Source organism: Cinclus cinclus, chromosome 10 (genome assembly GCF_963662255.1).
Source record: "Cinclus cinclus chromosome 10, bCinCin1.1, whole genome shotgun sequence".
Classification (NCBI taxonomy): Eukaryota; Metazoa; Chordata; class Aves; order Passeriformes; family Cinclidae; genus Cinclus; species Cinclus cinclus.
Genome location: NC_085055.1, coordinates 22,338,238 through 22,365,495, shown reverse-complemented (window position 1 = coordinate 22,365,495; position 27,258 = coordinate 22,338,238). Strand labels below are relative to the sequence as shown.

Sequence of the window (27,258 nt, the reverse complement as noted above, 5' to 3'; positions counted from 1 at the left end):
GGACAAACAGACAGGAGGAACATGAGGCCACCAGCCACGCATGGTACCCCTGCCCTGCCCCCCTCTCCCCCCCTCCATAGGGGAGGAATGAAAGGTGATGGGATTCAGTCCAAAACAGTCCTGGAAGGTAGCCTGGGATTATTCCAGCTCTGCAGCTGGGTCCAGAACCCCCAGACCCCGACTCTGAAAGCAGAGGAGGTGGGTGCCATGGCCAGAAGAGCGCAGGGAACAGGGCAGAGCCTTGCCCAGATATCCTGCTGGACACAGTGAGGGGGATGTGACTCCTTCCCTCAGGTTCCTTCCTGCTGTGGCACCTGCCCACGGGAGACCAGCACTGGCACAGGAGGGTCACAGCCTTGCTCTCCCCACAGCTGGGGCAGTGTGTCCAAAGCTCCCATGCTGACATCCATGGGGTGGGAGCAGCTGCAGCTCTGTCAGGGCTCCCCTAGAGCCCTTCTGGCTCCTGCTTGCCCAGGTGCCCAGCCCCAGCAGGGTGATTAATGCCTGGTGTCACACCACCAGCGGAAACAAGACTCTGCTTTTGTCATCCCCTGATGAAAAGGACGTTGCTATGGAAATTGGAGACTGCATCACTGCTCTTCCTCATGCAATGTTTTTTTCCTCCTCTAGAGCATTTACGATTTTTTTTTTCTGAAAGAACAGATGCATCAGAAGAAACCCAGACCAGTAATCACGAGATCCAGCCACCAGCCATGTTAGGTGACAAAAAAGTGACATTGAGGCCTGTGCAGAACAGTTCCACTGCCCCAGCTGCTCCCTGCCACTACCAAGGATGAAGAAGCCATAAGCCCTGAGCTCTCTCCATCCCAGCCTGCTCTGCCCTTCAGCCAGCCAGGACTCAAACCCACTCCCAATTCCAGCTGGGGTCTTCCTGAGCAGTCCCAGGCATGGTGCAGCTCACTACTGTGGTGTCTGTTGCCCAGATGTGCAGTGTTATGGCTATAGATGCTTTCTGTTCTGAATCCCTCCTCCATTACCACCATGGATACACCTTCTACTCCCCTGGAAAGGGCTCACCACTTCTGACCTGAGAACAACCCAGCCCTGCCTGCAACAGCAGCGAGGCAGACTGGGGAAGGGTGGGAAGTGGGGTCAGGACCCAGCCCTGACCACAGAACCACAGCATGGTGCTTCTGAGATACTCCTTAACATGGACAGAAGCCCAGCTCTGCCATCAAAGAGGGGTGGGCACGGGGTCCCTGCCTCCCTCCCTCCCAGGAGCCATGGTGGCTGCCCATTCCTGATCCCTGCCAGTGCCTGGCTGTTGTGCTGAAGGCATTGTGAAGAGAAGCAGGAGTAGAGGCGGGAGAAGTGGGATAGAGCATCTCTGATGGCTCCTGGTGTTCAGCCTGGCAGCTCCACTTTGCCATCTGGTCACCAGGTCTGTCTCTGCCCTGCAGAGGTGACACTGACCACAGTGAACAGGAGCAAAGATGAGCCATGGGGCAGGCAGGATGGAGCTGCACAAGGAGCCTGCTCTGCATCCCAGTGCCAGCCCTTGCTGGGCACAGGGCAGAGAAGAAGCCGGGGATGGCACTAAGTGGCTCCAGTCATCCCAGCTACAGCTGCCCAGCTGGCATGGGAAACCAGAGACTGGGACACAAGGGAGAAGAGAGCATCCCAACAGCAGGCATCTCCTGTCCTGAGCTGAAACACTCTTCCTGTGCCCCTGTCATTCCCATTTATTTGCCTGCAGACAGAGGGATGCTGCTGGTGGAATTTTTCCTTTCCTGTGACCAGGCAAATAGGACTTTTGCAAAGCTGCTGCAAAAGATTCATGCTCTGGGCCATTGGGATTCAAAAGCCAAGGAGGGGTGTGGAGGGGAAGACAAACATAGGGACAAGGGAGCAGGAAGGAGGAACACTTCTGGAGATGTCCCTCGCCTCGTCCTGAAGAGCCAGCAGCATGGCAGAGCCCAGTGAGTGGACAGGCACAAGCCAGGAGAAAGCCCAGAACCCACATCAGAGAAAATAATCACCAGAGTTTAAAGCCAGCAGCGGCACAGCTCCAGACAGAGAACATGAATGGCCTTGTGGGATCAAAGCCAGGGGTCTCCTCCACACCATCCTGGTGGGAGCCATCAGGAGAAGGGCTGGGAGTGTTGGTGCCCAGGATGGTGCCCACAGAGTGCAGGACACCACAGGAACAAAGCAGCAGTGTTGGTGAGCAAGTGGGTGGCTGTGGCGATGGAAGTTTGCAGGCAAAATAACAGCACAGAAAGGCTGATCCCTTCCCACCCTGGGCTCCACTGCCTCCCACAGGGCTCAATGCATTAGGCAGAAGAACCTGCCTCCCTGGCCCAGCACATGCAAAGGGCTCTGCAAATAATCCTGGGAAGGGGAAAATTTGCTCTCACTCCCTTCAAACATGTTTATCTTTGGCTTCTCTGCAAGGAGCTTGGGGGGGATTGAGACAGTCCTTCCCTGCTGGCACTACTGGCATCCTCTTGCTTCCACCAGCCACAGCAGCAGCAGGCTTCTGAGCCCCCCGCACTTGTTCCCCAGCCCCCTGACCAAGAGGATTAGCCAGTGGCTTGTCCATTCATAGAGAAAATCCTCACTGTCAGCAAAGGGCTCCTGCTCTCCCTGATGCCGGCAGAGACATGGCCTGGAGGGGTGGGGGCACAGTCAGGATGTGCAGGATGAGCAGGGGCAGACAGCTCTGAACAAACACAGCCATGGCGGAACTGGGGGATGCCTGATACTCTTGACTGGCACTGGGGTGCAACAGATTTCCCCCTCTCCACCCATCAGAGCCAGAATGGGGAACATCTACTCTTCCTATTCCCTGGCCCTGGGCAGGTGAGAAGCTCTTCTACAGGAGGCTTCCTCACCATGAGGGCAGAAGCTCTGCACCCCAGGCAGATGGAGAATCCTTGTCCAGCCATGAAGGGAGAACCCCCACGGGATGCCAGAGACCAGCTGATGCTGCCCTACACACCTCCCATTCCTGCTCCCTAAGTCTGGGGTGGCCAGGGTGTGCCAGTGGGGTCCCAGAGTCACCCTGTACCCTTGGTGCTGTCCTCTCCCCAGAAGCAGGGTTGTCATAGCAGCCTGCAGGGCGGGGGTGGCTGGCACTGGTGTCTCACCCACTGTCGGTGACGCAGGCAGCCCCAGGCGGGCGGGCAGCAGGCAGGGAGTTATTTTAGACACTGCCCCATCTGGAGGCTTCCAGAACCAGAGAGGAGGGATTTGACTGCCATTCCCACACTGTACTGCCAGCAGATGTTATTTAAAGAGGGGCAAAGGACGGACAGGACATACCCCAAGCCTCCTCCCCGCACCCTGAGCACAGCATTCCCTCGGCAAATCCTCCTCCCACCCCTCCATCCTGCTGCTGTTGCATCTCCAAGAGCCCTAGAGAATCAGGGATGGGTCCTGGCATGCTGCAGTGAGTGGCACCTGGCCAGGCAGTGCTGGCCCATGCACAGGTTGGGTGTAGAAGAGCCTGATCTACAGTGGAAGGTTGGAACAAGATCATCTTTAACATCCCTTCCAAACAAAACCATCCTGTGATTCTGTGATTCCTCCCTCATTGCCTACTGCCCCTTTCACTGTCACCAAAACCCAAGGGCTCAGTGCCATGTAGATCCCACCACTGCCATTTCAATAGCAGGACTGTGTTTCCCCATGGAAATCTGACATCGTCCCCACATTTCCTCCTTAGATGCTTCAGGTATCCTCACCAAGGATCCTCACAGGCCGGTGCTTGCTGCTGTGGCCACACCACCCATGCTGCTTCCCAGGCAGTGCCCAAATCCCCCCCAGCCCCTGAGGCACTCACTGGTGGTGCTTCCTGACATCTGGATGATGCATTTTGATTCCCTGCTCATCTCCCGGGAGTTGAAGGGCCGGACGCGCACTGCCACCTTCACTGATGCTCCAGCCATCGCGCCGGCCACACCTGGGTCCTGCTAGGAGGGAGCAGTGGCTGTCCTGCAAAAGGGAAGAGAAAGAGGGTTAGGAAAACTTGCATCCAATCCACATCTTGCAACTGTGCAGGATGAATGGAAAGTCTGTGCAAGGAAACCTCCTGGGAACGATGTTTTGCCTCTGCCCAAAAGATGACATTTTGTTTCATACCTCGATCTGCCCTCATTTTGCCTCTCCCTTCTCCCTGTCATATCTCAGGTTAGGACCCCCAGCTCATCCCTGCCTTTACCCCAGGGCAGCACTGGAGCCTCCACCAGCCTGCAGCATCACTTGGTGGGCACCACAGCAGCGGACAGAGCCTGGTAGGCACTGTCAGCATCAGCATAACCCCCTTGCATAAAGGGAGCAGCTTTTTCATCCCAGGGTGCCAATGGCACTGAGCAGGTACCCCCTAATCTGCAAGCAAGCCCCTGCCTATTACCCAAGCCTCCTGCCTCCACTGCAAGGCCAGCAAAGCAGGGCCTGGGCAGCAGGACAGAGCGGGGCGGGGAGGAGAGCGATGGCATTCCATTGAGAAAGGAGGCGGTTGTTGAACACAGCCTCTGGCATGTGCCTCCCATTCAGCTCCCACAAAGCAGATGTGCAGTATCAGCACTAGCAGCCCCTCTTGGGAAGCCAGTGGCCATTGCACTCAGCTGAAGCTCTCCAGTTTACTGTCATATTTCCAGTTCTTTTTCTAAAAAAGTATTAATCACAAGTCTCACAAGACAAAACAAACCCCTCACCAACATCTCCCAGAGCACTTGTCCAGCCCAGCACTTATGCCCAGGTGCTCTGCAGCCATTCCCACCTTCCTTCAGCAGCAGTTAAGCCTCATGAGCACTGGCCAGAAAATCATACTGGGATCCTTCCTCTGATTGCTGCATCCTTTGGACCTTTGGGATTTTTTACAAAATCTCTCCCTGCCTTCTAACATCTGTCCCTTTTCCTGCCTTTCCCTGCTCCCTGGCTCCCCATGATGAGCCTGGTGGTAAACATGGAGCATGGGACCCTTCCTTCAGAAAATGGGCAGGAACTGCTCCTCTGGCATCCCACATGGCAAGGGTGTGTATGAATTCCCTAACGCTTTTCAAGCCTGGGTTTTGCCAGCTGGATATTTGCTCTGGGAAGAGGGAGATCAGGGAGAAATGAGATCGTTAGGGAGCACTGGCATAGCTCTGGTTACATGAGCCACGACCAGAAGGAAGTGGAGCAGTAAGGAGGGATCCTGAACATGAGATGTGTTTTCCCATAGTGGACATGAAAAATTCAGGAGAATTTGTGGAAAAGGTCAGGGGGAAAGGGAAGAAAAAACCAAATCCACAGGATAGAAAGTATCCCAAGAGAAGGGGATAGCTTTAAAATTACCTGAGGTTTGACAGCTGTGGTTCAATTTCCAAGGGGGTGAGAGGAAACCATAGACACAGTAGAAAAATTTGCATCAAGAAAGTGTTACAAGCTTGGCACTGCCTTTCAGAAATCCTTTGCCTATTTTATAAGTGAACTGGCATGTCCAGCAACATGCAGAGGACAAAGCTTCTTCTGTTGGAGTTCCCAAGCCCTCCTCTTATCTTCCCGCTGGGATGGCTGTGGAGCTCCCACTGTGCTCAGCCAGTGATCACACCCATAAATTCCAGAGTTCAAGCATTTGGTCTCAGGCTTTCCTGAGTTTGGATTATTTTGAGCAGGTGTTTAACACCACCCTTGAGTCCCTAAGCCAGCAAGTGGGCTGCTGCCTGCCAGTGGCCGCTGCCTCCCCTCTCAGATGGGGGAAAGGAAAAATTAAACAGAAGTGCTTGCCAAAGGGGAATGAAGAAGTTGTTTTTCCCATGAAATGATTGGATATATTCCCATGTGGAAGGGCTGTGTCTTCACGAGGCCATAGACTCGAGCTGCTCCACCCTGTGGCACCACTCAAGGACAATGGATTCATCGCCTGGCCAGATCCCATCTGCACCTGACAACTGCCCATGTCAAACATTTCCCTCTCCTCCCAAGTCAAGACAGCTCCCCTGCCCCAGCCCTGCAGCCTCTCCAGCTACTAAGGCTCTGAAGAGGTGGGTCAGCTCCCTGGACTCCTGCCTCCTGCACAGCCCCAGAACAGCAGCACCTATCAGTAAGCCCACCAGCCCCGGGACTGCCTGCTGCCTGCCACGGGCCACCTCAGCCCTTGTTCTTGTCCCCTCCCCACCCCTGTGCCACTCCCAGCCACTTCAGCCCCATCACTTCCCATGAAGAAACTGATTTCTCCTTTGAACCACCTTGCCATATGCCTCACCCTGCTGTGTACCTTCCATTGGTGCTGCTTTCCTTTCTTTGCCTTCTTCTGCCCAGTCAGCCCCACACCCTGTACCCCATCTTTGCTGGCCATGAGAAACCCCCTTCACACCAGCAGGACCTTTTCTCTCTCCCTGCCATCCACAGGCTACATCCCAGTGTGTTCCCATTCGGTTCTCCTTGCCCAGCAGTGTGAGCTCCTCTCCTGACCAGTACTCCCTGCTGCAGAGCCCCATTTCCATTTTCTGCTCCATCCATAGCCCTCAGCTTCCTTGGTCAGCAATGCACTGCTTCCCTCTGCTCCTCTGCAGCTCTCCAGTTCCATCCCTGCCACGGCAGCACAAGGACCCCAGGTGACATCCTGTGCCCTTGAGGACTGCCAGTAGCCAATGACCCAGCTGCTTCTCACTCTCATTTCCTTCCCCTGACTCACTTCCCTGGCTCAGCTGCGGGGAGGAATGGCAGCCATGGCATCACTGGCCATGGGCACTCAGTAAAGAGAGGGGCCAGGCTGCAGCCAGCAGGGCCAGGGCCAGCGCCAGGGAACCCCTGCCAGCCTGTGGGCAGCTCCAGCCTGGCCAGCTCGCTCTGCCTGGGGACAGCCAGAGCAGCCACTGCCTGCTCTATCTGCTGCCATCGAGAGAAATTCGATAAGCCATGACCTGCCTTTTGCTGGCAGCGTGCCAGCACCAAAGCCTCACTCCCTGTTTCTTCCCTGTTCCCTCCCAGAGTTATCCTATGCACAAGGGAGGTTGCAGAGAGGAATGGCCAAACTCTTGGGGCCAGGGGGAACACCTGGACCTGTCCCCCAATTCTGCAGGGCATCTTTTCCCCCACTTCCCGTGGCTGGCTCTGCCCATCCCCATGACACATCAGTTACCCCTAGTGAAGAAAGGCCTAGAGAGCCATGATTAACTGGATCAGCTAAGATTAATTGGGCAGAGATTAGCTAATGAAACCACTCTTAAATCCAAGGGCTACCAACTGGCAGCCTCTCCTGCTGAGAGGTGACCAATAGGCCAGGGAGCATTGTCCCCAGGTGCCACCAACCAGCAAGTTCTTCCCCAGAGGATGCTAAGGAACGTGCTCTGCTGCTGGTCCCCCAGCTTCAGCAGATGCTGGGCTGCCTGCACCCAGGGAAATCCAAAGTGAGTTTCCCTTTGTCTGCACACGCATCCAGCCCCACGTCACCTCGGTGGTGAGGGTGGACGCCCCGTTTGTCTGCACTAGTGTATTCTCAGCAGCTGCCAGGCTTTGTTGTGGTGAGCCCTTCCCCTGCACCCTTTGTTGAGGCTCCCCCAGCTCTGACTGAGACCACGGGACTCTGTCAGCCTCTAGGGCAGCAGGGAATACGTTGCTGGATGACATGGCACCATCGATGCCTGCCAGCCAAATTCCTCACCCACCTCCCGCCCCAAACAGGACAAGGGGCCATGACAGTGCACTTTTCTCCAGAGCAGCACCTGCAGGCAGGGAATCAGCTCAGAGGACAGCCCAGGACAAGGGAAAATTCCCCCCATGCTCAGATGCAATCCAGACCCAGCTTCCCCAGTGCCATCCCAGGCACCCTGCCCAATGCCTCCTCACCTGCCCACCCCAATGGGGGACATAGCCTCAGGGCAGAGTTTGCAGCTCCCTGAGAATTTTCATGCAGATTCAGTTTACAGGTAGCAAATGTAAGGATGGATGGATGAGGGGTTCTGCTCTCCATCTCTGCTGCAAAGTAACCCCACCCCCCATCCCTGCTCCCTCCATCCTCTCTTACAGACGCTCGAACCCAAAGCAGGGAAAAGCTGCACAGAAAAGGCAGTGAGCTCTGGTGGGTGCCCAGCATTGCTGGACACGGAGAAGTGTAGCCAGGGAGGTGGCAGACAACAGATTCCCACACGACCCAGGGTTTGAGGGGCTGCAGCTCTTGCCACATGCAGGGAGGTGGAGGGTGGTGGCTGCATCTTTGCCAGTGCCAGCTGCCACCTCCCAGACAAAATGGAGGTCAGCAGCAGCATGCCGAGATGGCAGAGCCACCACACCCCTGGCCATACCCAGGGGAGGGGGAGGGTCTGCTGCCTCCCTGCGCCCCAGTGCCACAGAGGCCACCTGCACGGGGCTGCTCAGGGTGCTGGGATGGAAGGGTGCCTGGCTGTGGGGCGACACGGGAGATGCTCGGCTGGTTCCTTGTACTCCCCAAGCCCCGATGCTGTCGCATGGGACCAGAGCAGGTGGGAGACCGGTTCAGGGGGTCTGCAGGATCTACGGGAGGGGTCACTGCCCCGTGAGGGGGAGGAGGAGGAGGAAGAAGAGGAGGAGAAGGAAGCAGAGGAGTAAGACAATAGGGCAGGTGCAGGGCTGCTCCCTGCAAACCTGGATGGCCAAGCGTGGAGCTCTGCACTAGCCCTGCACGCCGGGACCTGCCCCTTCAACAGCCAGCAGCCACTGCACTGGCCCGCAGTGACATGGCGGCCCTTGTCCAGCCACTCCACAGCACAAGGTCACCGGCGGCTGCTCGTCCTTGGCGGCCAAGAAGAGTCTTAGCATCGCAGCATCTTTACCAGGGCGAGAGCCCCAGGTGGGGCATCCACCTCTCCCTCCAGCGCTGCTGTTTAACTGTGAAACATTATGATGATGACGCAAGATGGCTCAGCTGCATAACCACAGCCATCTGCCCCGGAGGGGAGAGCAGGGGTGGCTCTGGGGGGACAAGGGGTTCCTGTGCCCCCGCCATGGGCTGCGGGGATGGCATCCTTCCCCTTCGCACCCTGGCTGGGGCCGGGGTGGCAGAGGCGTCTCCTCGTCCGCGGGCAGCCCCCCCATCCTCCCCCACCCCGGCTGGATCCTTCTGGAAGATGGGGCGGCACCCGGCGGTCACCGCGCCGGGGACCCGAAGGCAATTGCCTCACATACACAACTCGGAGCATCGGGGGGCTCCGCAAAATGACCACCACACCCCCCCGCCCCACCGGACCCCCGGGGATGCGCATCCCGCTCCCACCCGCCACGCCTCGCCCCCTCCGGGGTCACGAGTGGCGGCACGGCCACCCCGGAGCATCCCCTGTCGCCCTCTCGGCCAGCGCCCCGGAGGGTGCGGCGGGGCTGCCCCGTCCTGCGCGATGCCTCCCGCCCGTACCTGTGATGCCCGTGGCCGTGGCCGGTTCGGAGGGGCGCGGCGCTCAGCCGTAGGCGGGGAGCGCCGGCATGAGGCCGAGCCGAGCGGTGCGATGCGATGCGATGCGATGCGATGCGATGCGATGCGGTGCCGGTGCCGGTGCCGGTGCCGGTGCCGGTGCCGGTGCCGGTGCCGGTGTCGGTGTCGGTGCCGGTGTCGGTGTCGGTGCGGGTGGCAGCGGCCCCGCCCCTGCGGTCCCCGCCCCACGCGCTGGTTGGCGGCCGCCGCTGCCCGGAGGGGGACGCGGGGACCGGGAGGGCGCGCTCGGGGATGGAGCGGTGACGTCAGCGCATCCCCCGGCCCCGGGCGTGCTGCGGAACCGCCGCAGGGGCGGGGCGGGGCGGGGCGGAGCGGGGCGGCACTCGGCAGCCGTCGCCTGGCAACTGGCACCGGCCCGGTACCCCGGTACCCCGGTACCCCGGTACCCCGGTACCCGGTACCCCGGTACCCCGGACCGGACACCGCTAACCCTGTTCCCCGGCGCAGTATTCCTAGGAGTGGCCCCCGCCAGGGCTTCCTGTGCCCCCGGCGCCGTCACTTCGCTCCTCCGCCCGCCGCCCGGGGCACGGCCGGTCCTGCCCATCTGCGCCCGGAATTCAGAGCCAGCGCAGAAAGCGGATTATTCCTTCGCTGCCAGCTGTTTCCACCAGCACGGCCACCCTCGCCCCATAGCAGCCCCGAGGACACGCGTCCCCTCCCCGCCCCAGCCGTGCCCCAAATCTCCCTAGAGGAAGGGCAACTGGGAGATCTCCTTCATCCGATATGTCGTCATCGCTTTGGTGGGATGATGGCTGGGCAGCAGTCCCCAGGCTGACTGTGGCTTCCATCAGACATGCGGGAGCAAACTCATCTGCCCCCAGCTCCCGTCAGTGATAGCCACCCAGCTGCTGGGCAGATGTGCTCTCACCTGACACTGTTGCCAACCCCATGCCTCTATCCCACATGTTCAGCCGCGGCCACTGGTGCCAGTTCTGTCGGGTGGGAATTCTCACCCCTATGCTGTCATTCCCAGACAAAGCTTTGCTCGCTGAGGGGCTCCTCTGGGGCCCACTCATGGATCTGCTAAAGCTGGCAGTGGGCAGCTTGTTTGCATTTCAGGGTTTGGATGGCAGAGAATGTGCCATCACACCATGCAGTGTGCTGTGGGTGCACACAGCAGGTATCAGAATACCGAAGCCACGTGGCATCCTCAGGATGCACTGCTCTGCTTCTGATCCAGGCTGAACCTGCAGAGCACAGCTCGCTGTGGCAGGGACTGCGTCTGTGTCGCAGTCCACAGCCCTGGTGCACATCAGTCCACTGGCCAGCCTCCTTGAGGCTGTCACCCAGGCACTCGTCCCTCTGCAAGACAGGTCCCTGGTCAGGAAGCCCTGCTCAACAGGATCTTTTTGCTGCAGGAGGAGCTACGACCATGGCAGCTGTGCCAGACCAGTCTCAGCATGATCATCCTGTGGCCCAGGATCTAAGTGCCCAAAGCAGAGATTCCACCTGCTGGGATAATACTGGGAAACATTAGCTCTGGTGATGTGGGGACCACTGGGACAGGGGCTGCCTGGGGACTTGCAAGTCCCAGAGGCTGGCATGCCTGGGGAGCGATGAGCACTAGCGAGGGGGCATCCCCCAAAATGAGGGGCCCAAGGCAGCAGGGATAGCACCAGTGACACATTAACCAGACAGAGCATGCCACCAGGGGTAGAGTCCACACCATTAGGGGGGAGCACTGAATTCTGGTTCAAGGTCCACAGGGACACTGGACACTGCTGGCACAGGATACATTGTGCTGCAATGCTGACAGCTGCTCAGGCAGCCTCCACTGCTCCTCTTCTCTGGAAGCTCCTGGGGACAGCGCGTCGTGCCATGGCCACCAGCCTGCTCCGTGTTGCCCCACCTGAGGAGCTGCTCAGGCCCCTGGCTGTGCCTGAGAGGCTGCTGCTCGGGCCAGGGCCCAGCAATGTGCCCCGCCGCATCCAGGCTGCGGGCGGGCGGCAGCTCCTGGGCCACATGCACCCTGAAGTGCTGCAGGTGAGCTGCCCCAGCCCAGCTTTCCTTCCCTCCCCTCCTCTTTCTCACCCCCAGGAGGGGCTGGAGCAGCTCTGCTGGGGCAAGAGGAGCAATAGCAGTGCTGGCCAGTGTCCTGCTGCCACAGGTGATGGATGAGATCAAGGCAGGCATTCAGTACGCCTTCCAGACACAGAACCGGCTGACCCTGGCCATCAGCGGCAGTGGCCACTGTGCCATGGAGGCTGCCCTCTTCAACCTGCTCGAGCAAGGTGACACCGTGCTGGTGGCCATCAATGGCATCTGGGGACAGCGTGCCGCCGACATTGCCAGAAGGCTGGGTATGCTGGGAGCAGGCAGATGGAGTGGCAGGGCTGAGGGGACTGGGCTTGAAGGCAGGATGCCCCAGGTTGCTGTACCAATCCTGGCAGTGACACGGTTTACAAAAGCAGAGAGCACTCTGCTAGAGAGCACTCCAGGTTTTTCCAAGAATGATGCCACTCCATTTATGGTGCTTTATGGCTTTTCCACTTGGCAAATCTGAAGAAGGCTAGACCCTGGAAGGTGGCTTTGCTCCTGGTTCATGTGTGACCAATGACTCCATGGAGCAGGTGGCTGCCCAGTGGGAAGCATGCCCAAACCTCACTGCCCTCTGCCCAAATTCCTCCAGGAGCCAATGTCTATGAGCTGCTGAAGCCCCCGGGCAAGTACTTCACTCCACAAGACATTGAGCAGGTGAGTGCTGGCCACTGTGCAGAAGGCACAAGCTGACCTCCAGTGTGGTCACCTTCCCTCTGTTCCATGCAGGGCCTGGTGCAACACAAACCTTTGGTACTCTTCATCACCCACGGCGAGTCCTCCACAGGAGTCCTGCAGCCACTGGAGGGGCTGGGCAAGCTGTGTCACCGGTCAGTGCATGGCAGGGACTGAGGGCACTCCAAGGTCACCACTGGGAATTTGGGCCTGGGGATTTACAGGAGCTGGGCTTTTCTCTGGCTCTGTTGCGCTGGAAGCAGTTGGTGCCAGTGAGACCTGCAGCCCCTGTGGGGACCAGAATGCCAGGGCTGCAGAGATGTGGCAAGAGGTGGTGGCAGGAACAACAGGCTGAGCTCTGTCCTCCCACAGGCATGGCTGCCTGCTGCTTGTGGATGCAGTGGCATCACTTGGGGGAGCTCCCATCTTCATGGACCAGCAAGGTAAGAGCCACAGTGCCATCATGGGCAACCAGGGGACAAAGGGGCTCAGACCTGGGACAGGGAGACAGAGCAGTGGGATCAGCCCATCAGCTTGGATTTTGGCTAGCAGCACTGGAAACTGGTCCAGCTGCAGCCAGAGAGCCTGTTCCCCTTGGGGGACCATCAGCAGTGCCAGGGGCTCTCCCAAAGCAGCCTGAACACAAGGAGGACCTGCCGTGTGTGCCATCCTCGTGATTCCCACCCACCACTTGTAGCTAGGTCGGAGGGCTCAGCATTTTCCTGCTGGGAGCCTCTGATTCCTGAGGAGTTGTCTTCCCTCTTGGGCAGAGATCGATGTCCTGTACTCGGGGTCCCAGAAAGTCCTCAACGCACCCCCAGGCAGTGCTCCCATCTCATTTAGTGAGCGAGCCAGGTAAGAGCAGCCCAGTCTCACCAGGGTGGAAGGCGATGGGGCTGGGGGAGACCGTGGCCTCTCTCCTTTGACAGCCACCTGCTTCAGTCCTGCTCTGTGGAGAGTATGCCCAGCAACTGTGCTGTGGGGGTAGAGCCCATCCCATCCCTGGGTGGTGACTGGGAGCTGGAGCTGATCAATCTCTTCGTTCACCTTAGGGGAGTCCTCCCCACCACAGGGCTGATCCCATCTTGGAGCGGGTGGAGTCAAGGTCCCACCTCTCCCCAGTACTCTGTTTCACCAGGGAGAAACTGCTGAGGAGGAAGATGAAGCCCCCGTCCTTCTACCTGGACATGGGCTGGTTGGCAAATTACTGGGGCTGTGACGGGGAGCCACGGAGGTGAGGGCAGGTTCTCTTGTTACAGACGGCTGCAACCACCCCCCACCCAGCCTTTGTCCTGGCTCAGGGGCTGCCTGCCCTTCAGGTTCCAGGCCCTGCCTCCCCACCACCCTGGCTTCTGGTCACAACTCTCTGCACTGGGTGATGAGGAGGGAGGATGCTGTGCCTCAGTTTCCCCAACCACAAGCAAGGGGCTGCTGTGCTGCAGCCAAGCTGAACCCCTATGGGTGCCCTTTGAGTTTTGCAGGTACCACCACACTGCACCCATCAACAGCTTCTTCAGCCTGCGGGAAGGCTTGGCCATGCTGGCAGAACTGGTGAGTGGCACCAGATAGGGAGGGGAGCACCGTGGGGCTTGGAGGAACCATGGGTGCCAGGAGATGCCTGTCAGCAGCAGAGACTTTCTCTCTCCTCTCTGCCCACAGGGTCTGGAGAGTTCGTGGGAGCGACACCAAGCCAACTGCACCCAGCTGTGCCAGGGGTTGCTTGACATGGGGCTGGAGCTCTTTGTTGAGGAGGAGGTGGGTGCAGGGCAAGCTCTCCACCAGCACCACAGACAAGGGGCAGCATGAGGACACAAGCCCTGTGCAGCTGGAGATGTGCCTGGGTAGCTTTTGATGCCAGAGAAAAAACTCCCCCCTCAGTGATGCTCTGTCCTGGCAGTGTGCTGGGGTCATCAGGGGCCGTGGGACTAAAACCAGTTTCTCTGTTCCTCAGAAGGCCAGGCTTCCCACCATCACCACTGTCAGGGTGCCTGAGGGCTACAACTGGAAGGACATCACAGCCTTTCTGATGGACAACCACGGCATGGAGATCGCTGGGGGCCTGGGGCCCACGGTGGGCAAGGTGGGCAGAGCACTCCTCTCCTTCATGGCTGGGCACCAAACCCCATATCCACTGCCACTCTCTGGCTGCTGGGCACCAAACACTGTATTCAGTGCCACTCTCTGGCTGTGTCCCATCGCCCAGAGCAACCACAGCAGCATAACCACACACAATCACCACCTAATTGAATAACCGTGCACGTAATTAGCGGGGTTGCACCTCTTTATAGAGAACATACGAGAAAAGGTGCTGGGCACTCACACCTGGCTGCGTGTCCCCCCACTCCACACCGTGCTGCTGAGGCACAGACACTCACCCTTCTCCTCCCAGGTCCTCCGCATCGGCCTCATGGGCTGCAACTCAACCAGTGGCAACGTGGACCGAGTACTTCGAGCCCTGCAAGATGCCCTGAAACACTGCCACTGCAGCAGGCTGTGAGCACCCCCGTGGGGGGGAGGCTGGGGGAAGTGGCCTGGCCGTGCCTCGAATGCTTGGCTGCAGGCTCTGGCAGCAGAGGAACTCCGCTGCCTCCCTGGGATGCTGGCAGCAGCCACGGCAACACCCAGCAAGCCGAGGCACGGTGGAAAGAAGCTGGGATAGCAGGGGACATGGAGGAGAGAGCTGTGCTCAGCAGATGTGATGCATGGCTCAAAACCACTTCTCCCATCGCCTCCCAATGGCCTGGCCTCTCAGCTCTTTCCCTTCCCCTAGTCCCACGGCATGGCAACCCTCAGCAAGCTGACAGAGGGCTGGATGCAGGATGTGACCATAAGTCCCTTCGCCTCCCATCACCAACAACCTCGGTTTTCCCTACCCTGTAGTGCAGAATACCAGCCGTCCCCCTCCAGATTCTGCACCATGAAGCACCCAGTGCCTGAGTCCAGCAGGGCAGCCAAGAGGCTGTGTATGCCCCCCAGCTGCAGCAGATGTGCTCTCTCCCCCATACCAACTTTCCTCAATAAAATGACACAACAGCACGCTGCTCCCTGGCCCTGTAGCTCTCCTTGCACCCCCCAGAGTTTTGAGACACCCTAACGGGGCAGCAGCAGGATTCCACTCAACTCTGCTGGGGGATTTCTCGACGGATCTTGGAGAGGAGCTGGGACACTGCTGAGTGGCGTGCACTGTCGTGGATCCGGTACACCTGAAACTAAAGGCAGGTGGGAAATGAGGAGAGAGTTCCCATTCTGCTTGAGCTCCATGCCCCAGCACTGTCAGCCTCCCACAGCCTCCACAGCATGCCAGAGTGCTTGGTGAGGACAATTGCAGCACATCCCAAGCTTCCCAGCCCAGGTGGCTTCTGGTGCTGCCTACAGCTGAAGGGCTTGGGTTACCTGGCTGAGCAGTATGTCAAAGTAGGCTGTGTCCCAGTAGGATGCATCCTTAGTGGGGAGCTGCAGGAGGGCTTGGGTTTCAGGGTCTGCCTGCCAGCTGCCACTGAATCCATGGAGGCCAAAATGGAAGCGGAGGAAGCGTTGGGGGTCCCAGGCAAAGCTCTCGACTTTATGGTAGAGGGAGGTAAGGTCAGGGCCTGCTCCTTGGAAGAGGTTTTCCTCTGGGTTCAGGAAGTGGGGCAGGTGCTGGGTGGCCAGGCAGCGGAGAAGTATCACCAAGAGCCTGTAGACAGAGCCTTCCAGGTCCTGCCAGTCCTCCGGGGAGGGGAAGAGCTCTGTGCTCCACAGCAACACCATCTGTGAGAAGGGAGAGAAGAGCACAGGATCAGGCACAGGACCTGATCCCAGGAGGGCTGTCCCTTCACTCCCTGCAGGTCACCATGAAACCACTTGTGGGGCTGAATCCAGGGGGGCTGGAGCAGATGATACTTTTTTTGAAGGCCAGATACAGACATCTGCCCATTTTCTTAAAAAAAAAAACCACAACCACCACCCCCAAAATATCAAAGAATGCAACACAAAGCAAAGCACACAGGATTTGGGTTACTTGGAGCTGGAGACAAGCAGCAGTTTTCTGTAAGCAGAAAACATCCTTGCATCATTCTTGACCCTTGGCTTGGAGAGCCATCAAAAGGCAGGGGACACCTGGGTTGTGCCACCAGCTGTCCCCAGCATGGCCAGTTGGCATAGCTTCAGAGTGTTGGGTGGAGAAAGAAAGATTTTTCTTAGCAGAAATACCACTTTCAGCCCTGTACAGGCACGTCAGAGCACACCAGGGCATGGGACAGCCTCCAGCATGACACAGGGATGCCATCCCACAGACACAGGCAGCCTAGGCCATGGGATGATGCCCTACAGACCAGTGCAGAGCCCCAGGTCCGAACACACCAAGTATCCCCAGCTGGAGGTTGCTGGTTCAATCCAAAGGAGAAGGATCAAAGCCCTCTAACCGTGACTCCAGCAGCACACATCCTTTCCAGACACAGCCATGGGCTGGTACATCCCAAAGCACTGCCCTTGTTGTTGGGTTCTTGTGCAGGGCAGCAGCCTTGGCTCTGCTAGACCAGAGAGCCCTGGTCCCAATCAGCAGAACCAACCTACCTTCAGGTGGTTGAAAGTGAGACTGCCTTTCCCACCCTGCCCTCCCCAGTCCTGGTCACGGAGCTGGTCGAGCAGGCGAAGGCTGTCCAGACGGGGTCCCTTCAGGCTGTCCACTCCTCGGAGCAGCTTCAGGATGGGAAGGTGAGTGGAGGATCTAGAGGAAGAGGATGGGGGCTGGTGGGATGGGAGATGAAGACCTGCATCCTCCCAGGATGGGAAGAGTATGCCTGCAGTGACTTGGTGTGCAGGGGGATCCCTCCATGGCAGACATGTGTCCCAGTCAATGAAGCATCTTGGATCTACGTCCTGTGTTTGCCTCTAGCAGAGCAGAACCTCAGAGGTGTGGAGTGAGATGGGAACACTGCTGAGCAGCTCCTGCCTCCCCAGGAGGATCAACAGCAGGGCAAAGTGAGGTTGTGCTCCCCTATATGTAGTGGGGAGGGGAGGCTGGGTTGGTCCCCAACAAGAGGCCGAGCATCCAGCTGGACCACCTTGTTCCCAAAATAAATATGGACTGGTCCAGCTGGCTGCTCAGCCCCTTCATGAGGCTGGGTAGTTGTGCTGGCAGGCAAGGTACATCAGTCCAGCCACATCTTGTCCTGCAGCCCACCTTGGGAGGCACCTCATCACCCTGCTGCTGCCAGGTGCCTAGGCTTGTCTCTGGAGCCCAAGCAGGGATCTGAGAGCTGCCAACCTCTGCACAGTCAGGGTGCAGCTCCAGTGAATCATTTCAGGGGACTCCTTCAGTTGCAATCCCCCTCTTTCCCTGAGCTGTCTGAGGACTTTTTCTCCAACACAGTGAAGAGGGTTGGGGCATCATAAGGGGGTGACTTCTACCCCTGCTGACATGTCCCCACCCTTTCCCAACCTCTTTTTGCCTACACCCAGGAGTGCTGCCAGCCAGGGGGGATCCCTGGTGCAGGATCACCTCACTGTGCATGCAGCCAAGCCTCTCACCTCCAGCAGTGGGGAGAGGCAGGGACAAAGTGGGCCTCTTCTGTAGCCTTCCTGAGGCTGCCTTCAGGGAAGCCCTTGTCACTCTGCCGCCTCTGGAGCTGGAGTGGCTCTTGCTGCCTCCTCACCACAGGAACAATGTCAAAGCGAATGGTCTTCCAGGTGCCACGGATCAGCAGGGAGAGCTCCATGGCATCTTCCCGGAGATTTTCAGCACTGATGTCACCTAGATGCAGAGGGTTTGGCAGCAGTGAGGAAGTTAGCACAGCCGGTCCCACAAGCTGAACCAGGTATGTGCTGCAGCACCCGTGGCCATGTCCCACCCCACTCAACTCAGCCCTTCCCAATGCTGCAGTCTGGTTGCAGTTCCCTGGGCAAAATCCCTCTCCCAGCCGTGCTGGGGTGGTTTTACAGGAAAAAGTGTTGCAGGGCTCGAGGTCAGGCACAGCAGGAATTCTCAAGCAATCAAACCGAGCTGTGCTTCTGGGTGGCTGAACAGTGCCAAGAAAAGCAATGCACTCCAAGAAAAATGGATTGGGAAAGGTTCATTGCTTTGTGGGGGTGGAGGAAGATGAAGGTCACTGGCTTGGCAATGGAGGAAGGAGGGGATGGTGGACTTGCTGGGACTGGGTTAAGAGACTTCAAGACCTACTGATCCTCTCACATCGCCCTTTCATCCTGGTTGAGCTTTACTTCAAGAAGCACACCGGGAGATGAAAATGCATTAAGAAGTTTATGGATCTGCTATGGGCATTTCCCAGGGTCCCTTCCCACCACGTCTTTTCCGAAGATGTTGCTGCCAGCTGGGGCCCATGTGTTCACAGGGTCAGAGCCATACCCCAGAGTCCCGGTCCAGCTCTGATGCACTCCCAGATCACTCTCCAAACAGCCTCCTCCAGGGAGCAAGGGGCACTTGGAGGCCGAGGTGGGAAGGGAGAATGTGGTTAGGGTAAACCAAGCACACCAAGTCCTTGAGCAAACCCTACCTGGGGACTAACAGCAGGGCTGGGTGGACCATGCACCCACCAAGAAGGGTGCCATCAGTCCCAGGTGAAGATGCCTGAGGATGACTCTGATGCCCTGAGATAGCAGGGAATAGTTTGCATCTCCCCTTCCTTAGTTGGGGGCAAAGCCCACCCCAGTACACAACGAGGTGCTTGCTCACCTGCTCCTGCAGGTTTTGGGTGGGCCGCGTGCCCAGGAACATACGTCCCAGCATGTTTGCATAGGGATCACTGCCAAGCTGGGAAGCTGGGCAGGCATTGGAGGCAGCTTCTGGCTGGGAAGCACCCTGCCAGTGTACGCACCTGGCTGAAGCAGGAAGAGGCGTTGGCAGTGCACAATGGCTGAAACAAGGAGCTCCTTCAGGTGCTGGAGGATTTTAGCTGGAAGCAGGCAGTCCACACCACCTCCGTGCTCCATCACATCCACAGCACCAGTCCAGTCCTCCAAATCATTCCCTGGAGAGCACACTTCCAGGTAGCAGGTGTTCAGCTCTGAAGGATGCCTGGCTGGGCTGTCCCTGGTCTGGCATGCCAGCACACGCAGGGCACCGCCGTCAACACGCAGGGGTATCTCGAGAGTGACAGCATCCTCAGAGGCACAGAGGGTGAAGTCGAAGGCTTCCAGGTTCCTGGCATAGTCCACGAGGAAGCGGGGCTCCTTAGCATGGACACTCTCCAACAGGGTGAGCAGGATGTCCTCAGCCCGCTGGAAATGCTCCATCCGCTGCCTCTCGCGGGACACGATCACCCCAAGGTAGCTGTGCCAGAGGGAGGTGTTGGCTTCCATGGCAGCTCTGCTGCTGTCTTACCCTGCACCGAGCGGCAGCAGAGGTGCGTGGGCAGGGAGGGCAGGGCTGGGTGCCGGAGTGGGGCGGGCACAGGGAAGCAGAGCCGGGTGTTGATAAGCACCAGAGCTGGGTGACTCCCAGGGAGAGGTACAGGGCAAACCCAGGGCGGGGGCTTGAGTCACCCCGCGGCCCCTCTGCCGGCACTGCAGAAGGGTGACAGCGAGCGCTCAGCTGCTGGGTCACGCCAGGGTAGCGCCGTGCTCTCCCACACCTCCCTTGGCACAGGGACTACGTGCCGGCAGCACCCTGTCACAGCCAGGTGAAGGTGACCCTCTGTCCTCCCGGCCCGGCTCAGCTCCTCCTGCCCGGCTGCTCCCGACCCGTGTGGCTCCTGCTGGAGCGGGGCTGCGAAGGGCTGCAGGATCCTGAGCCTGCCTTGCCGGTGCCCAGAGCAGCTCTGTCAACACCGGGCTCAGGCTCCATCGCCTTCGCAGGCGCGGCATTCCCCGGCGCCCCTCTCTCCGAGCGAGCCCCCCTCGCTGCACAGATGGTCTCCTGCGGGGCTGCGGGAGGATCACGCACACGGCGGGGGTTTGGAGCCCCAAGCCGCCGTGGGGAGGGCTCCGGGGGCCGGTCCGGGCGGTCTCTCAGCCCAGCGCTCCTGTCTCTCCGCGTTTTGGGGTTCGCTGCGTCCCAAACTGCCTGCGGTCCTACCCTCAGACTTGCTCTCACTTCTCCCCATCTCCCACTAGTCCCGGAACAGGGATTTGCGGGCACGTTATCTTTTTGAGTGCCGTCACGGTCCAGAGGTACATCGTTCCTGATCTTCGCAGGCCTGGAGCCGGAGTTTAATGATTATGGCTCCCAGCAGCACAGTGCGGTTCAGCCGTCCCAGGATTTCCCGCAAACTGATTCTGTCTTTGGTTAGAGCAGGAAAAGGAATAGGGAAGTGGGAGAGTCTCCGTGGCAGCAGGGGGCTCCAGACGAGCGTGAGCATCACCTCTGAGGAAAGGAGGGAGAGTGCCATGGGGCTCGTGGCTGGTCCTCCCACCTCCTGTGGCTCTTTAAAGATCCCAGATGAGGTTCCTGGATCTCCCCAGGGGTTATTTTTAGTTATGCCTCCTTCAGTTCCCCGTGACTGAGGAGCTGCCCTGCAAGTAGGAGCCTCATGTTCATCTCCACCCTTCTGCAAGCTGACTGAAGGAGCTCCGCTTTCCAAGGGTCAGAGCTTCCACCTGCAGTTCGAGCCTGAACTGGGCTTCTCACTACCAGGAGGCTGTGTTGAGGAGTCTCAGGCAGATTTTAAACCCCAGCAGAGGGTGATGGGCTCTGTGTCTCCTTACCTGAGCCCTGCACTTCAGGTTCGAACCTTCCTAAGCAGGGGATACTCAGTCCCCCACACCAGTGGCTGTCTCAAGCAGGGCTGAGGGGGCAGGTTTTACCTTCCTCCATCATGTGGGGAAGACAAGCTGGCTGGCATCCCAGAGAGGGACTGAAATCAGCAGACCCCCATCAGAGTGGCTTGGGCTCATCCTGAAGAATGCTGAACCCAAGCCAGGCAAGACAGATTACTGCTTCATGCCCTGGTGTGGGAAGAAGAGGGCAGAGAGATGCAGACCAGCACTTTTCTGGGAGTGGTGGAGCATGGCTTACTGCTGGCAGGGTTGTTGTGTGCCCATGGAGCATCATTTTGTCATGGATGGAGTCCCTGCTACTGCAGCAGCCAGGACATTCCTTCTGTCAGTGCCTGGCAGGAGTGCTGGAGGAGGCTGGGGGCATCATGCTGAGAGCCAGGAGTGCTTCTATAGGAAGGTAGGGCTGGCAGGGCAGGGAAACGTGGCTGTCCCCTCAGATGGCTTGGTGGTAGTGGGGTAGCCCTGCACTCATGTCACAGTGCTGTCTGAGCCCACAGTGTGACCCTGACACCCTGCTGCCAGAGCTCGGAGGCCAGGAAGAGCCAGTGTGATGTGATCCCCTCAGTTCATCTCTGCCTTTGACAGGTGCACTTTTCAGACCTCTGGGTGCTCCAGTCAAGAGGTTGGTGCTGCAAATGCTGCCTTCTGCCCCTTCCTGCAGGCTGGGACCTTCCCTTGTCCCCTTGTCCCCTTCCCCCTTCTGCCTTTCCCTCCCTCCTTTCTTCCTCTTTCCCTCCTTCCTGTTCTTCACCCTGTTTTTCTCCTTCTCTAGTCCCCTCTCCCCTTCCTCTATCACTTCCTCTCCCCTTCTCATTCTCTCTTCTCCCCCACAGGCAACGGGCCAGGGGCAGGCCCTGGAGGAGCATCCTCCTGGCTGCTGCAGGCACCATGTGGGAAGGAAGAGTGATGCTGGGCAGTGGCACATCTGGTGACAAAGCTGGCCAGCCAGAAGAGGTGGGAGCAGCTGGAGGTGCTGCCAGATGCTGAGCAATGCTCTGAGCAGGAGGAGCAGACCTGGCGTGGGGAGGGAATGGTGTAGATCAGGTGGTGGGTGCAGAAGCTCCATCCCACGTGGATGGGTGGCTGAGGCCATGCTGCATGGGATGAGCCATAGGGCAGGGACACTGCATGGCTGGGAATTTGGGGCAGCACTTGGACACTAAACCCTGCAATCCGCCCAAGCTGAGCACTCCTCCATTGGCCCAAAAACAGCAGGTAAAAATGTCCAGTGGGAAGGTCAGTTAGGCTATGGAAGGCATGGCTGGAGTGCACGGTGTCTGGACAAGTCACTAGAGGCTGGTGGAAAGCTCCCTGGTACTGGCAGAGAGTCTGGCCTGAACGAGCTAATCACTGTTTCTATCTCGGCTCTGTTAGAAACATGAGAGAGAAAACAACCCCAAAATAAAGGGCAAGTACAAGCAAGAGAGAGGAAAAAACCGGGGGGCACGGGAGCACTTGGCACAGCAGAGGTGGGCGAGGAGCTGCAAGGAGCCCCCAGTGTCCCTCACCCAGCTTGCCTCCCTCTAGGGCTGTTCAGAGTGACTGCTGCGCCCCACACCCTGCAAGATGCCATCATCACGCAGCAGAAAGATATTGGGGTGCTGAGCTGGTGGGTTGAGGAGATGGCGGGACACAGGGGCACTGGGATGTGGGAGGTGGGTTATGCTCTGCCCCAGCACCACAGTTCCACACCAGCGCCAGCACTTCTGCACCCCACAAGCCCCCAGAGTGGCATGGCCCCCAACAAATGGCTGGGATGGGGAGGGGGGACAAAGGCAGAGAAGGTAGAGAGGAAGAGAGAGTAATTTAACATGACAGGCTGTTTATTTTGGCAAAAAGGGTCTCTTTTCAACAGATTTCAAAGCTCGGCCCTGGGGCTCGGGGGGGACCACACAGAGGGGTGGGAGATGAGGGGTACGAGATGGGGGGGGTTCAACAGGGCACCCAGACTAAGAGGGAAGGAGAAGAATTCCCCCTCTGTTCACCCCTGGGGCAGAGCCAGGTTTTCAAGCCCAGGGTGTGCTTGCACATTGCAGTGGAGTGTCCCCATGGGTGCCCATGCTCCTGTGTGCACATGCTTCCCTACATGCATCCACACATATTCGCACGCTCCCCCTGCCCCTGATCCTTCCTCCAGGCCAGGGCTCAGCTGGAGTCTTGGCTTCCCCCAGTGACATTTCAAAATAGGCTGTATATTAAAAAAAAAAAAAACAAATACAAAAACCAAACCAAACAAACAAAAAAACCCAACACCAAAAAAACCCCAAAACACAAAGATGAGGGGGGAATAATTATTGTAATCCCATTAAGAGCTTTGGCTGTAAAACTCTTGTGAGGGTTCAGGGAAGGAGCTGGGGCTGCTCTCTGCAGGGAGTACAGGGGGTGGTTTTCCTGCCTTGTGCTCTTTTATTTTCCAGTCCCGGTCCAACAACACCTCCCCTCCTCCCCTTTTCCTCCCCTTTATCCTGGGAAATGAAAACAATTTATTTAATGATGGATCATCCCTTTCTCTGGTCACTGACCTTCTGGGTGAATTTCTGCTGAGCTCGGTGGAAAACTCGAGGCTGGGTTGTGGATCCCATCTGTGGATGGGGGAGGGTGGGAGCTCACCCTTATCCTTCCCAAAATCCACAGCAACAGTCCTGGGGAGCAGGCAGAAAGGCTCCCCACCAAAAAGTCCAGAAGCAGTCTGTGCTGCAGGCACTATCCTTGCAGATCAAGGGCTTTGGGGGCAAATATGGAGGTCGCGGAGTCCTCCCACCCCTTCCCCTTCTTCCCTGGAACACCCTCGGGAGTTCCTGGCACCCTCTGCCTTCTCCCAGACCTGGTCTGAGGTTGGGGTGGCAGTGCCGAGGTGGGAGTGGACAATGGAGACGTGATCTCCACCCTGCCAGCAGCCCGTGCTGCCCAGTGGGGCTTTTCTGGCTCAGGATGTGTCAGAAAGTGGTTTTGGGACCTTAGCAGGCCAGGAAGGCATGTGGGGCTGCATGGGGCTCCCAGCAGCAGCCACCAGTGATGTCTCCCCATAGCAGGGCTCTGGTCTCTGGGTTCTGTTCCCTGGGGAGGGGAGTGAGGGGGAATGGCAGGATCACAGCCACCTTTGGCTGGGGGTAGCGGGCGTGTGTGTGCTGTCAGCACCCAGCACACACTGCCCCGGGGCCCCAGGCAGGAGTGCTGCCCTGCATCCCAACCCCCAGCTGACCTGCAGAACCGGGATGGAGCAACCCAGCATCCAGCCCCCTCCCCTCTGGCCCTGCATCTGCCATGGCCTGCTGCTCAAAGCATGGTTCTTGTAAAAATGCGTAAATATTTATACAAGAATAATTTAAAAAACATGGTCTGTCAAATAATCAAAGCAGCAGAACATTGAGGAGCTTTCAGCTGGATTGGGAAACCCGATGTTGCTTCCCGGTGCTCTGCTGCAATGCTGGAGGTGCCCATGGCCAACCCCAGCCCTGTGTGATGCCAGACTTGAAGATGTGGCTTCACAAGAGGTTTGAAGTCTTCATTAAAACTGGTGGTGGGTTGGCTTTCACTTCCATTAACCCAGCTGCCTGCTGCAGGAGCCTCAGCCAGGGATAGGACTTAACCAAGCTCTGGTTTCAGCCTCGTGTCCTGGTTTTGGCACTGTTCCCTGCACTGGGATTGCCCCAGAAGCTGGGGATATCCTTGGGTAAAGCGCAGTGTCCCTGTCCTCCCCTGAGACGTGTGGTGAGGCCAGGGACTGGTGTGGGAAGTGAGAGGGTGGCAGCTGAGCTACTAGGGTGACCCAGGTTGCTGGGGCACTCCCTGATAGCATCCCCATCCCTCCAGAGCCAGCAGCATCCTCAGCGTTTCAAAACCTTGGCTTTGCAGTGGTTGGGCAAGAACCTTGGGCCAGGGCTTCCCCCAGGAAAGAGGATTTATTTCCATCTCAGTGGTTGCACATCCCCATCTGTGCTGGTGTCAGCAGCAGCTGGCAAGAGCCACAGCTCCTTTTCTGTGTCCCAGCAACACCCGACAGCCCTGAGCTTCCCAGGGGAACAGCACGTGGAACCCCCCAGGCCCATGTCCTTCTGCTCATTTGGGACTCTCCTGTTAGAGGGGAGGGGACACAACTGTGACCCAGTAACATCCCTGCCACCACAGCTCAGATGACACGTGGCCACCAGATGCCTGGGCCATGTGTTTCAGAAGGGTCCCAGGGTAGCAGGAGGAGGTGAAAGGATGGGAGAAGGGAAGAGGTGCCCCCTGTTGCCATGGCCCTGTAGAGTGGAGGCAGGCATTGCTGGGGGTTTGGGGGAGTGGGAGCTGGGTGTTGCGGTAACCCCCATCCTCCTGGCTAGCCTCCAGCCCCTTCCCACCACCCACATCTATGCGCGTGATCTGTGTTGCTGCATTCTTTGAGCCTGGGCCAGATAACCAGTTCAAACCCTTTCATTAAACCTCAGTTCCCCTCAAACACCCACACACCTCCCTGGTCTACCTGGCTGCCTCTCCCACCCTGAGCAGGGAGCTTCCAGGACTAGTTCTCCCCCACAGGAGATGATGCTTGTGCCACACACGTGTTTGGCATCTGCAGGGAACGCTCTCTGGGCTTGGCCCAATTAGCTGGAAGGGAGGGAAGAGCCAAATCCAAACCATGTGCTGACCTGCAGTCCCCTCTGCCTGAAAGCATCCGTGCTGAATGTGCTCTGGATCATTAATAGCTCCCCAGGCTCCTTCCACATGTCCCGTACCCCAAGCACGGGGTCTGACTGGAGCTGGGGGCGGGTAGGGTTTCATGATCATCCTGATGGTTTTCTAGGGCTGGCTTTTGTGGAGGTAGTTGTCTTTGTTATGGGGCTATGGGGAACCAGGGGGCCTGTGGATTTGGGGCAGCCCCGAAACTGTGATGCCAGGTAGAGACAGGCTTGGGCTCAGCAGGAGGATCTCTGCCTCCCTCTCTCACTCCTGGAGGTGGCGCACCTCCAGCTGCGGGTGCCAGTGAAGCTGGGATGAGAGTCCAGGATACCCCTGGTACCTGCACTGTCCCCTCCACAGCCCGACAGCCTCCCCAGAATTACGCACTGGGATGGGCGTGACGGATCCTGGCCCCATTCCGGTGGCCATCAAAGAGCTGCCGTAAAGGTGGTGGCAGAAAGGGATATCTGTTCCTGGAGATGGAGAGTGGGTGGCAGAGGACAGAGCTTGGCCAGAAGCTGTGGAGAAAGGGCTGCTTTTCCCCACACTCCCCCCCAGCATTCTCAGCACAGAGCCCAGCGTCGCACTGGCTCCAGCTCCAAGCCCAGAGGAAATGTCTGCAGCTGGGGCCCACAGCTGTTCTCCCTGCTCCATTTACTGCTTCCAATTTAACATCCAGAGGAGCTAGGCTGGACAACACCGGGGGAATATGGTGATGCTTTCCTGTGCAAAGCCTGCCTGGAAGAAAATCTTCCCCCCATGCTTGGGATGGCTGCCCTTGCCCTCTCTTGAGGTAAAACCTACCAGGAAACCAGGATGGCCCTGTAGGGTTGGTCCTGGCAGAGGGGCAGGTCCTGCCACAATATCCCTGTGTTCCTTGGAGGCTGAGCTTGTGTCAGGCCTGGCACAGCATGGCAGTGCCAAGAGACGGGACTTGGGAGCGCAGGGCTCACTCTGATGGGTGTTAAGTGGTAGATGGCGACGGCCAGAAGATGGCCCTGCAGTCACTCCCCAAAAAGAAATGGGTCTCTGCTGGCATCCCAGAGCCACAGCTGGCTGTGGGGGAGGATGGCAGTGCCCTCCCCCCCCCCCCCCCCCGCTGCATCTCACTACAGCATCCCCCGAGGCCAGGGACACGGCCAGGGCCGGGCTGTGCAGCCTAATACCTTCCAGAAAATCAGCGATGAATGGCCAGGGAGGGTAATTCATATCAAACCCATAAAACCTTTATTAGCGTCCTAGGGGAGAAATCCGGATGTGGCTGCTTATTTATTTTGGATTTCTTTTGGATTTCTTTTTTTTCTTCTTTTAACATTTTCTTCCAAGAGATTTTTAAAGTGGTAGAGTCACCTCTCGGATCGGCAGTAGGGCTCAGGCAGGGTTGCCTGCCTAGGGGATACACGGTCCTGGATCACTGGTGGATGCACGGGCATCCCAGGAGTCAGGCTGATCTTGGGGTACAGCTTTGGGACGCATCATGCGTTGATAATTATTCAGAACTATTGGTGTTTTTAGTGGGGCTTCCCTGGGAGTAGCCCTCGATTTTCCTGGGAGCTCAGCCTCTCCGAGTCAAACCATTTCCCGATAATAAATGTAGGGTGGGTGTGTTTGTTTTGCTTTGGTTTTTTTTTCCTCCAGTAAAGACAAAGAAGCCCTTGAGCCTGGAGCGTAACCTAAAACACGGCATTCCTGAAAAGAATTTCCTGATAATATTTTTAGCGCCTGACAAAAAAAAAAAAAAAAAGGGGGGGGGGGGA

The 27,258-nt window shown here is 58.1% G+C and overlaps 3 protein-coding genes across 3 annotated transcripts in view; 1 reads left to right on the top strand and 2 right to left on the bottom strand.

The window, feature by feature from the left end:
• The window catches only part of KIF1A (kinesin family member 1A), a 32,811-nt gene extending 28,900 nt beyond the window's left edge, over positions 1–3,911 (bottom strand). The window contains 1 exon segment of the mRNA XM_062498790.1: positions 3,806–3,911. Coding sequence (XP_062354774.1) covers positions 3,806–3,911 — 106 coding nt within the window.
• A 7,304-nt stretch (positions 3,912–11,215) lies between these two features.
• AGXT (alanine--glyoxylate aminotransferase) lies at positions 11,216–14,621 on the top strand. The gene is made up of 11 exons (XM_062499120.1): positions 11,216–11,395; positions 11,520–11,712; positions 12,042–12,106; positions 12,179–12,279; positions 12,497–12,567; positions 12,895–12,979; positions 13,263–13,358; positions 13,606–13,675; positions 13,784–13,879; positions 14,076–14,204; positions 14,514–14,621. The coding sequence occupies exons 1-11, from the start codon at positions 11,231–11,233 to the stop codon at positions 14,619–14,621; spliced, it is 1,179 nt and encodes a 392-aa protein (XP_062355104.1). The 5' UTR covers positions 11,216–11,230.
• Positions 14,622–15,218: 597 nt separating this feature from the next.
• MAB21L4 (mab-21 like 4) lies at positions 15,219–19,426 on the bottom strand. The gene is made up of 5 exons (XM_062499121.1): positions 18,940–19,426; positions 17,636–17,858; positions 16,679–16,832; positions 15,518–15,874; positions 15,219–15,333 (listed from the first exon to the last, which is right to left on the bottom strand). The coding sequence occupies exons 1-5, from the start codon at positions 19,421–19,423 to the stop codon at positions 15,241–15,243; spliced, it is 1,311 nt and encodes a 436-aa protein (XP_062355105.1). The 5' UTR covers positions 19,424–19,426; the 3' UTR covers positions 15,219–15,240.
• Between the last annotated feature and the right edge of the window lie 7,832 nt (positions 19,427–27,258).